Below are 12,457 nucleotides of genomic sequence, written 5' to 3' on the forward strand. Positions count from 1 at the left end.
AAACAAGGCAGGAAAAGAATTGGGATGAAAAACCTTAAATACAAACTGAAAGACACCAATTCATAAGTGATAATCATATGTGTCAATATCATGTTTAGAAAAAAAAGTTGCTGTAAAAGTCTACTGCAATCTGGCTGAGGTGTGAATAAAACAAAACACACTGAGGAAAGTCACAAGCAAGATAATCTTACAGTATATATGACATTTTAGTTGACATTGCGCAAACCAATTACAAGACAAAGATTTAAAAGCCCCTAAAAAAATTGTTTAAACTTCAAATTGTATTTCTAATAAAATGATTGTTACCAAATTCTCAATAATCAGAGCATCATTAAGATTAGAAAAAAGACATTGTTAAGTATTTTTTTATTTATTTATCATTATTATTATTATTATTTTGAGTCGAGTAGCACTTAAAAACTCTACTAATCTTCTTCATAAGGACTGGGTGGGTGCTGTTTGATCAGGTTTGATTGGCGAGGAAAGTTGAGCAAACACCCCAAAAACCGTCTTCAGATTTTGATTCAAATAGTGCTGAATCCTGATTGGTGCAGAGAAATTATGCACCATCACACACTTCAAACAAGTGACACAACCTCAGTACAAATGGAAAAATACTGAAATATCAAAACAGTTTGAACTTTGGAATAAAATTGTAGTAATGAAGGATGCCATTTTCACGATAAGAAGATCATGTAAAAAATTGAGTTTAAGGACCTTAAAATACTTTGCCTTGATCATGTGGCAGATATATTTAAAAAGCTACAGAACAAGGATCTATGTGTGAAAACCAAATAATATGAGATGAACACAGACATTTTACAGACGACAGACTCTACGGGGGGAAGAGCAGCTCTCCAATTCAGCATTGGACCAGTTTCCACACCTACAAAAATAATGTAGCTCATATAGATTGGAATGCATATATAAGCCAAATATGTAATTTGAAATTGATCTCTGTGTTCAAGGTGCAGCATGTTAATCTTGTGACTGACTTACAATGTACAAATGTGTCATGTGCAAGAATGGTGTAGTCTTGCATTATTATTTTGGCATTTCACCTTCATTAGACAGGTGATAGCATAGAGATCAACAATGAGGAAAATGGGTGGAGAGAGGGGTATGATGGCCTACAACAGTCCTCTGATGGAATCGGAGCTGGTGGACAGTTTGCGGGTTTTCCGTTCATGGATGTTGAAATAATCTAGCTACATCCTAAGGAGGAAAAAGGTGTTGTAGCTGCATGTGGTATTAAATTATGTTCTTACCACACACATACATCTCCTTTGTTAATAGCAAAGCTTACATTTATTTGACATGAGCTGAATTTTCTGGAACTTAACAAATCTCTGCTGACTTGCATTTAATAGAAAGACATACTGTAGGGCACATCCCCAAATAATTGAATCACTTATTACGCTGCGAAATTTAATTCAACAGACTCAAATGAAATCCTATTGAATTAGACTGCGTCAAATCGAATGGAGCAGCTCTTGTAGATCCTCCTCAGCACTGACAGTGTGGCGGCAGTACTCGCTGTCTGGCCCAAAAACACGGCTATTTAAAACAACATTAGCAGGATGGTGATATTTCCTCCTCGTCTGCCCCTGAGCTACAGCATGACTTCAGCTCAACTCAACCTTGTTTCCTCCCTGTCACATCCTGAAGAGAGAGTATCACTGACAAGGATGGAGAGGGTTTGACTCTAGCCTGTCAGCAAGTAAGGAAGAGGAGAGTCTGTTGCACAAATACAGTATGTGTATTTGTGTGTTATAGCAGGGAAAATTGGTGTGTGTGTGTGTGTGTGTGTGTGTGTGTGTGTGTGTGTGTGTGTGTGTGTGTGTGTGTGTGTGTGTGTGTATGCGTGCGTGTGTGTGTGTGTGTGTGTGTGTGTGTGTGTGTGCTGCCATTAAGCAAGGCCAGTCGTAGCTGACAGTGTCTTTCAAGGAAAGAGAGGGGAGGAGGAGGAGGAGGAGGAGGAGGAGGAGGAGAGCAATGTCATTTCTTTTCTTTCTGCTGGAAAAAATGTCAGCATGCATCAGTCTGTTTGGCTACTGGCACAAAATCCAGCCACACACCCACACACTAACACACGCCAGGGAAGTAAGGGAGTCGCGAAGTAGGGAAGGCGAGAAATGTCGTGTAAGGAGAGGGATGGAGGAAGAAGAAAGGAGGAGGGAGGAGCAGGCCATCTGGTCCTCAGCGTTCACATTCATATTAACTGACAGGAGAAATGAGAGGATCGCCTCAGAGGACAACAGTAGCCAGGAGTAGTAGGTCTTGATCTCTTTCTGAAGGTCTGATGTTTCTTTTACCAGCTGCTCACATTCACTGCAATAATCTCAAACAGAGCCTTGGGGTAGTAATGTAAATGTTTTTGGTCTCCTCTTTCCTCCTCCATCACATTTTTGTCCCTTGCTCAACCAATCCCCACCCCCCCCTTTTCTTTCACTGAGTTCATGTACTCCTTCCTCCTCACGTCTGCCTCATCTTCCTCAGCCAATTTATTCAGAGACACATTTTCTTTCAATGTCTTTTCATCCTCTTCGTTGCAATTCAGACTCCGCGTCGATTTACTGCTCTGCTTTTCAACCTGTAATTTTCAACCCATTCGTCTCAAGGCCACGACCTCTTTTACTGCACCTGATAATTCTTGTTCTGCAACAGCCGGGAATAAAATCACAGAGAATTCAGCAGTCAGAATCAACTCAAAAGTGGTAGTATAGCAGTTTGAAATTCATGAATGATTAAATTATAGCACCCTTACTGGGCTAAAGCACGTGTGTCAAAATGGGCTTAACAGTGTTTCAGTTTGGGTGTTTGAAAGAAACTCAAAATGAACCATAAACCTGCAGTTCAGGTGAAAATATAATTGAAGCTTTCCATGTGACAGGAGCAATATTGTTTTAATTTGTGCCTATAGGCTGTTAAATGTGCAAAACAAAACCAAATTACCACGGACATTGTGAATGAATGTCATTATTAACTTTGGGTTATTAAACTTTACTGGACTCCATGTAAAGTCATATTAAAGCAAATAAGAAAACCTACTAAATCTACCTTATAATGTACTGTATTTACTGTAATGGCTCACAGTTAACACATTGATTACAAGACCCTGTTTTTGGACTTTCAAAAGAAGACCACGTTTTTAGAATCTTTTCAATAAAATACAATAAATCAATAAACAAGAAATACATCTGTAAAATATTAGATACACATCATGAAATAATCACAATATATTAAAACAATGAATACACATTTTTAATTGAGATTATGTAAACAGCATAAAAAACTAGTTGACTGTTTAAAAAAAACATTTACCAAGAGAACTAGCTAGCATTTACCAGTCGATTGGTGTACTAACAACCATTATCAGCAGTCTGATCAGCTGGTGAAAATACTGTACATTTCGTCAACTACCATTTTCTCTCTCTCCTCTACAGAGACTATGAGTCACAGAGAGGCAGAGGCAGAAAGAGAGAGGTGTGTGAATGAATCAAGACATTTAGGTTTGGTCCTTGAACATCAGACAACCACACATCTTCAATTTAATTTCGACAAAAACAACCATGTATCTTATATTTTGGGCCAGCACTCTCTGTCAGTCTCAGTCCTTTACTTAAACACAAACACACAAATGTGTTAATACTCATGCGATTGATTTTGATTGCAAAAGCATTGAAATTCAGCCCGGAATGTTACTTGCCCACTTTCTCCACCTGTGAGTTCATCATTGCATATAAACAGATTGACTGTACTGTACTGTTTGTTTTCTACCACTTATTACTTTATTTTAATATTTACATATTGTGTATGTGAGGCCACTGCATCTATTTGAATGTCTGTGTGAGTTTGCATAGTGTCATACAGTGCTGTGAATTTGGTTTATTTTAGGCAGCAGGAGACAGTGGAGGAGCCCAATCAGTCTATAGAATTATAATTATCATGTCAGTGTCTGTCTGCCACCACAGCACAGTGTGGGCGGGATACCACAGCTACAAGGACTATTTCAGCCAGAGGGTATATGGATATGGATATTTGAACGCAGGATGTGCAATAACCAGGTGGCACTGGCTTCACAAATAGCATGTCTGTTTGTTTACATATAACCCTGGGTAGTCTGATGTTTTGGTGAGACAGTTTATGGACTTCAAGAATTGAGGACATGTTTCTACAAAGAAAATCAATGTTTTCTTGAATATATGCTGCATGCTTCATACTCACCATACCCTGGGCGGCGATGAGTGCAGCCAGGGTGCTTCTCCCTGAGGTGCCGGGGGTACAGAGTGACAGACGGACCTCCTGTCCTCCCACCAGTGTTCGATCCATCTCTATCAGCACAGCCTCTGCCTGTTCCGCGCTCTCATACTCCACCACACCGAAACCTCGGACGGGGCTGCCTTCATCCTGAGCAAGCTGGAACAAAAAAAACAATAGCATTAAATGAAATTAGGGCTGGGAAGTAAGTTTTCAAAGTCAGAAATCTCAGCACATAGTAAAGTAATTGGTATTGACCCTCACATATATACACAATGTATTGTGGTCATTTTGTGCTTCGGGGCAAGAAAAACTTGACCATTTTATGTAACCAATGAGATTATTAATACTTCTGCAGCAGCTTTGTTCCCTGAAAACTTTAATTTAACCTCCAATTTATTTTTCTTTACCGCTGCGGGAACTGTGTTTTGTTAGTTGTACTAAGATGTTTCCCCTCTTCATCATTTTGTAAAACAGCCACTACTGTTACTATCAAAATCTCCTCACAGCAAAAAAGTTGTGGGTTTGAATCTGCCAACCAGCTCTGTATGGAGTATTCATGTTTTCCTGAACCTTGGCTTTTGGATTACCTCGCATAATCCAGGGAGCAGAGTGATCTGAAGAAAAGTCATTGTGAATGTGTTTGTGTGTCAGTCAAGTGATAAACTGCCCCCTGCAACCCACAACAGCATAAGTAGTTACAGATAGATGGAAAATATACTGTAAACTGCCTCACTTGAGATGTTCATATTTAGGAGCAAGTAGGCCAAATTAAAACCCGCAATCGCTGCGGATAGATACAGCAAAGACGATGAATCTGTTGCTGCCAGCAGTGCAAAAACAAGAACTGTGCCACACACAAAACACTACATGGACCACTGAAGCCACTGTTCTGAGGGAAATGAATGTCTCTAGTTCATCTAAGATTGATTTTTTTTTTCACGTATGATTGTTGAATCTTGACAAAAGACCTTACTTCTGACAAGGAAACCTAATATACTGCCCATTTCTTTTTTCAGACCTCACCTGTTATCTGCAGGAATAAAAAACAGAGCCAAGATCTGTTTGAATGGAGTGACTTTGTATAAGACAGGTTTTTCTCCTCAATATGCAAGAAGACACTTATAATTCTTATCATTTAATATAAGCTGCATGCGGCTTAATATTTTTAAGAGAGTGAAATGCCTGGAAACATTACTTTAATTCATTCTATCTTATAAAAATCATCGGAGGAAGCAAATGAGGTCCCTGCAAACAGCCTTTTTTTCCATTTCTGCATTGAGTTCTCGGAATAATACTATTCCATACCATTTATCTGGAAAGTTAACCGGTACTCGGGTATTTTATTTTTGGATTCAATGGCAAAAACACACTCTACGCCAGGGCAGACTATTAATTTACCAAAGTTACCATGGTGATGTAATGTGAGACTGCCAAACCAGCTACAGGTCCAAAGTTGCTAGCTCACTGCTGCTAATTCAGTATCGTTGGACTAACAAATGTCAAATGCATGCAAAACACAACAAGAGCTAACAAATAGGACTACAAATGTACAAACTTCCACTTTTAATTGTGTGTGCGAGAATGAGTGTGAGAGTGAGATAGAGTGATAGAGTGAGTGTGAGGTGTGTCTGAGAGTATCTGCCAGATAACTGTGTGTCATGGATGGTGGAGGTAAAAGAGCTAATCTCAGCTCCTTTTGTCAAAAAGGATAGATTAAAAAAAGGACATGATGTAAGAGATATATCCTCTTCTGCTCTTTCTGCAGTGCTCCAGGGTGTCCAACTGTTCACACACACCAACAGTTTCATATTGTGTGTAAAAGCAACCAAAATGTGGACTGGTCTAATCCAAATACAAAAATTCTGCTCACAATTTGATGGCCATATATAGTGAACATCATGGAAAGCTAATGGAACAATGTCATCACATTTTATTCAAGGTAACTGGTCAATAAAACAAATCTCTCCTTGGCCAGACAGTAATGCTGACCAGTAACAATTCCGAAGATGATAGACTTTTCTGTCAAGGAGGTTCAGTCATTTCCAGTGTGTGAGGAGCAGCTAAATAATGCAGGCAGGCGAAAAGCTTAAAGCTAATGGATGATATTGGATAATGGCAATGGCTAAAAGCTAATGGCTTATGGTTAAAAAAAAAAATGCACCACTTGACCGACTGTTGGTAGTGGCTGACAATAATACTGCAAAAATACACAAGGAGTGCTTGATTTAGCTTACTTTTCACAGGATATGTGCAATTTTTGGGACTGTTTAAGAATCTGGTGCTCAGCTCAAGGGTACCTGAGCTATTAAAATGTATTTATTGAAATGTCGTGGTTATGTAAATTACAATTGAAAGAAATAATTGTATATTCCATAAGAGATACTGAGCATTCAGAGTAGAGCTAGATGGGTAATTTTGCCAGGTTCATATCTCAGCTGAAGATAGATTATTGCAGATACATCAGCATTTGTGATCACGGTGGTGAAAACAAGATTTGTTTGATGTAATTTAGAAAGTGACTCTTTGTTTGTCCCCCAAGAAGCACTGACAAGTTTATTTTCCAACTGCAAAATGCCCAGCTTAGTATGATCACAAGTATAATGACTAATATTAAATTTTTTTGGAATCAAGGACCATCTTATTGTCTTTATATTATGTTACCATTTGGAAGCCCTTTTTCCCACTGTATTTACAGAGGATGCTTCACAAGTATACCAGGAATACAACTAACTACTATTTTCATTATAGATTAATCTACTGATTATATTGTTGATATACTGTATATCAGAAAACAACTTCCCAAAGGGACAAGATAATCTGCAAATTGCATGTTTTGTTCAATCAACAGCCTAAAATCCAAATATATTCTGCTTATTATCATAGAGGACCATGTACCACTGGATTTTTTTTTTATATTTCGCGATAACAATTAATCAGTTATATTTATAGCATTTACAAGACAGCACACTCAACTACTAAGTTTCAGAGGATTTGTGATTGCAATTAAACATATCACACTTCTATGCGGTCAAGTCATCAGACATTTTCATTGTAAAAAATGGACAGATTACGAATCAGTGGGAGACAAATGTATTTGTACTTTCTCAGCCTGAGTGCGGATGCCTGCTACCATCAGCGCTCAATCAAGTGGCCCTCCACTCCCTCCCTCCCTCCCTCCATCCCTCCTCTCATTCGTCTGCTGTTCCCTCCGGTCTGAACAGAGGATGGATGGATGGAGGGAACGAGGGATGAAAATGGATGTATGCGTAGAGGAGTTGGTCGATAGGCTATTATCATCAGCATACATTAAGCAAACTGTATGGAAATTACCTGAACCACTCTAACACTCGAGAGATGGATGGATGGATGAATGGAAGAAGGAGAGAGAGTGGGAGTTTGGAGAAAATGGTGAGAAAAAGAGAGAAGGGAAGAGGAGTGTAGGAGAAAAACATCAGTGATTGATGAAGGGACTGACGAGTGAAGAGAGTGAGAGGATATGAGCCAGAAAAGACAGGAGGGAAAACAAAGAAAAACATGCTAATCATTATTTTTGTGTGCACACACAACAAATAAGACCGAAGTGGGAGTGAGTAAACTGCAAAACATACATTATATATCAAATTGGATTCTAATTGGATTGTGTGCGAATGGCATTCAGCATACCATCAACTATGTGTGTTGTGTGCATGCGTGAGTAATAATGTGAAGAGTCTCTCTCTACTGAAATTCGCAGATTGCACTCACTCTATATAAAATATTCAATCATTATTTAGATCCGCACAAACAATTATGTAAATTTAAAGTAGGCGTGTGAGGACTGTATGTGAGTCTTGTATATGCCAGCTGTCATTTGGTTATTTTTGTTCATGTATGTCTTAGTTTGCTGTTTCACTTATTCAGACAGAAAACAGTAGTTGCTGCACAAAGGGAACATGTTAAATGTATTGTAACCATAAAGTAGCTTTGACATTATCATAGTTTGACACATAAGGCAGCTGCAAAGAGCAGTGGTGTGCCCATTCTCAGTCATGACAAAAAAAAAATGTCTGTGGTACTGAAGAGCTGAGAGATTTTTTTCTTCATTTTCACCCAGCACTGTCTGGAATTTTAGGTTGCATAAAAATCTTGATCACATGTCGTTAGAATGACATTTCTTTCAATCGGAAGCTCTTTTATATCGTGGACATCTCATTATAATGTCTGACAGATGCTCTGCCTTGTCCTCAAGGTATGATTTAGAAAAATGAAAGTGTAATTAACTGCATTAATTTGGTGCTTCATCCTGTAAATTATCCTTGACGTAAATCTAAAACAGACTGGCCCAGAGGAAATTCCAATTTGTATTGACCCTACATCAGTCCAATTAACAGAATGCAATTTTTCATGTTTTGGCAAACAGGCAGCAGAGTTGGAATAACTAATTAAACAAACCCGTCTGTCATGATGTATGTAGCTAACAGCTAAATGAACAGTGCTCATCTCTGTGTATAAACATGTCCACTAAGTATGTCATCATGATTTTAATATTTTCTAAAGAGTTGTAACTAGGCATTCACTCTTCGCAGTGCTGAATGTTGGTATATGTATTGTAAAAGCAAACTGACAAATATAGCTTGTTGCATAATGTTCATGTAGCGTTGTTTAATTTCCAGCACACCAAAGAATGATGCTAAGGTATTTAGTTTGTATAACTCTTTTGACTTGTACTGAAACATTACTTGCCATCCCTGATTTTGACAATGTATCAAACACTTCTGCTAAATGAGTCAAGTTGATGTAACTTGAATTATTGCATAATTAACAGCAGTTGACAACCACATGTTCTGCTTGTTCATATTTATTCAGCCTGCCATAGAAAACAACAACCTGGGGATCAAATCACAAGACATGCTGAATGTTTTTCCCAACTCTTGTTTTGTGTTGTTGGGAGTTCATGCAGATGGGAGGACTAAGGTCCAATATTCTTGATCATAATAAACTAAAATATGACCAAACCTCTAAAATCATGAACTGTATTCAAATGGACACAGATGTTATGTTGGCAGGTCTTACATTTAGATGTAGCCCAGAGTGCATCTTACCTATGTCAGTAACGTCATTTGTCTCGGTCAACTTTATGTATTTTGCATCGGAAGACACCATATTAATAAATGTATTGTATCTGACTTTAAGAATTCCCTTTGTCTAACATCAGCAAGTATATTTGATTTAATAGCAGAAATATAGAATAAATATAAATAACAAAAATTTCCCCCCCAAAGCATTTTGTACAGTAGTGTGTGTGTGTGTGTGTGTGTGTGTGTGTGTGTGTGTGTGTGTGTGTGTGTGTGTGTGTGTGTGTGTGTGTGTGTGTGTGTGCGTGTATAAGAATGCAGAAAAGAAACCAAAGATGCTAAGCTAGTTATCAATGTGTGTGACAGCTCTTGACCTCAAGTCGTGGTCCCCAGCTAAGAGATGCTGACTGAGGCACCGGCAGGGTTTGTGTGTGTCTCTGTGTTTTAAACAGCCACATCAGCTGTCTGAACTGAGTGATGAGGTCACGACAGCCCTGTCACAGCCTTCTGTGAAGCAAGATACGTGACCCATCACAGTGAGTGTGTTTACATAGACACAAATAAACTGTTTATGATCTGGTTTTTAGAGTATCCCGTTTATGTGTTTGCACATGTAAACACCATCTCCTGTATTCAGAAAGTGGTATAAGCCCTTATTCCGTTTATGAGAAACCCGGATATGTTGGAGTACTCCGATAGAAACCCGGGATACTGTTACATGTACACACCATCCTCTTAGAGCTTCAGCCAAGTGACGTAACAGAAATACAAAAAATGTCAGGAGCGAAAGCGTCTCACTTCTGGAGCAACAAAGAAACAAAATGTTGTCTTTCGGTAGGAGGACAGTGTTATGAGAGTAGCGTAGTTGTTCTGCTTTCAGGAATAGCTCAGTTCGTAGTATATGTGGTTGAGAGAGAGAGATGGTAAATGTGCTCAGAGCAAACAGCTGTTGGCGATCCAAAGAGGTTGTGATGAAGATGAGATGTTATCGTAAACTCTTTGGGCGATCAGACCGGAAAAGAGATTAGTAATGAAGTTGTCAAGTGGTAGTAAATATACAGTGTAGTGTTTAATATTTTCTCTCGCTCTCATCTTTGAAACCATTACTCTTGAGATTGGGTGATGTCACATTAAACAATTCCACTAAATCAAAGTTGAAATTCACCAACAAACAAATGTTCGTGGAGGGTTTTCATTATCTTTGTGTGCAGCAAAATATGTAATTAAACATGACACCTATCTTTGAGTTATTCTTTCTTTGAAGAAAACTTGGAAGAAAACACTGCAGGTTCCCCCAAAGGGGGGCCATAATTGTGTCAGGCAGCTTAAGATTGTACTTGGAAAGACTTTAATTATCTGTGCGACAATGAGTGCCAATGATTGTGAGGAACATATTTATTTTTGTATTCAAAACTAGCATTTTCTGTTGCTTCTGAATAAAACAATGCAACTGCATTGTTAAATCGATCTTTATATAAATCCATCCTTTTTATTCCCTATTATTTGTTCATAATCCTGCTGTATTATTTAATAGTATTCAGAATCATCTTTGATTCCTCCCACATTCTTATACACCTCATTTTGTTTCACTAGGTTCTGAGAAAAACATTGTGTTTTTTTATTTTTTATTTACTTGACATCCATGTAGCTCAGCTGCTGTGATGCTTTTTGACTGTGCTTGTCAATTAAAACCTGTTGCCAGTAACTGGACATTACTGCCATGCTGGCTGTTTTGCTATCTGTTTATTTTTTTTGTAATGGCTGCATCGCTATATAAAATCTAATAATTATTCATGTTTTGTGCATTACTGTATGTGCAATATGTAATCTGCTGCACTAACTGTGGCAAACGGTTCCAGTTGTTGCTAAAGAACATATAGGAAAACAAGAAAACCAATACACGAGGGGTGTCGTCTACTGTGTGAGTGTCATTGTGCTAACACATGACATGGACAACCTTATATAGCTGGACAAGAGTAATTGTCTCCATTCAGTCTGTAAAGAGTGGATGGTATTGTTTCCATGAACCTGCCTCCATCCATACTCTATACCTTTAACATCCATCAAACTCTGTCAAGCCATCTGCATCCTTTTACAGATATTAGTATATTACTGACCAAATTTGTTATCTCCTAGTCAGCCATCATTATTACATGTAAAAATATGCAAACAATCTTTTCACCGTGACTGACAGTCTACCTCTCCTCACCATTTCACTTCAGCTCTCCACATCTCTCCGTCTCCCTCCGTCACCTTATCAGTCCTGACACCGTCTGCCCTCTCCTCCCTCGCTCCATCTTCTCTCTAATAGGTCTGACATTCTCAGCACTGTCCACTCTCCTTCCCATCCCTCCTTACTGTCTCCATCCTGTTGTCCCTCTAATATGGTTGACATTCTTTCCCCTTTCTTCCCTCCATCTCTCCTGGATGACATAAACTAAAGTGCTGCTTGGAGGGTCCTTACGTGGGTAGCAGAATTATAGCGCTCAGGGCCAAGGCCACAGGTTAAATGCACTCTGCACAGAGCAAAAGTAACAAGACGGCTGAGGTCTATGTGCACAGAGGAGGAAGAGGTTTTCTGTAAGACAAACTGCAGCTGACGCCAGTAAGATATAAGGTAATAATAGAAGAAAAATGTATATGCAGCAAACAAAGTAGCAAATGTCATATCATTCAAAGGTTTACATGTCATTAAACCGGGGGTGTTGCGATTATACTGTCAGTACCTTAAACACCTAGCTCTCTGGAATGCACAAATATATCAATAAAACAATCTTTATGGTGGAAAATGGGAACGCAGACAGATTGAACCAACAATAGCTGGGTATGCCCCTTAAAACAGAGCTGATGCAATAGAAGTGATGCTTTTTTTGACAATATTTGTGTTTTCCTGCATTGAAATCAAGAGTATGCTCAGTAGCATCAATCCAGACCAGCTGACAAACGTGGACATAGAGAGCGTCAAATGAATACAAAACAGCAATTATGATTAAAACGGCTTTGCAGTCCTCTCCCACACAAGCGTGTTAGTAAAATAATACGGTGGCTACTTGTTTCAATGCTACATTGTATGTTTTCATATCCCTGTATATGTTGTTTTAGCATCCTGTTCATTGGAGTACAGGTTTTCAGAAGCTTTG

General features: G+C 38.7%; 1 protein-coding gene across 2 annotated transcripts in view; it reads right to left on the reverse strand.

Moving 5' to 3' along the window:
- raver2 (ribonucleoprotein, PTB-binding 2) overlaps positions 1 to 12,457 on the reverse strand; it is a 72,934-nt gene that overhangs the window by 18,465 nt on the left and 42,012 nt on the right. The window contains exons 5-6 of one of the 2 annotated variants that reach the window (XM_068707626.1): positions 4,228 to 4,419; positions 2,644 to 2,658 (exon numbers count right to left, since the gene is read on the reverse strand). In XM_068707626.1, coding sequence (XP_068563727.1) covers positions 2,644 to 2,658; positions 4,228 to 4,419 — 207 coding nt within the window. The remainder of the gene's footprint in view (positions 1 to 2,643; positions 2,659 to 4,227; positions 4,420 to 12,457) is intronic. The other variant, XM_068707627.1, reaches the window with a different exon arrangement.

Source organism: Cebidichthys violaceus, unplaced genomic scaffold, assembly GCF_023349555.1.
Source record: "Cebidichthys violaceus isolate CVI_PGR_0920_01 unplaced genomic scaffold, fCebVio1.0.p SCAF_13, whole genome shotgun sequence".
NCBI lineage: Eukaryota > Metazoa > Chordata > Actinopteri > Perciformes > Stichaeidae > Cebidichthys > Cebidichthys violaceus.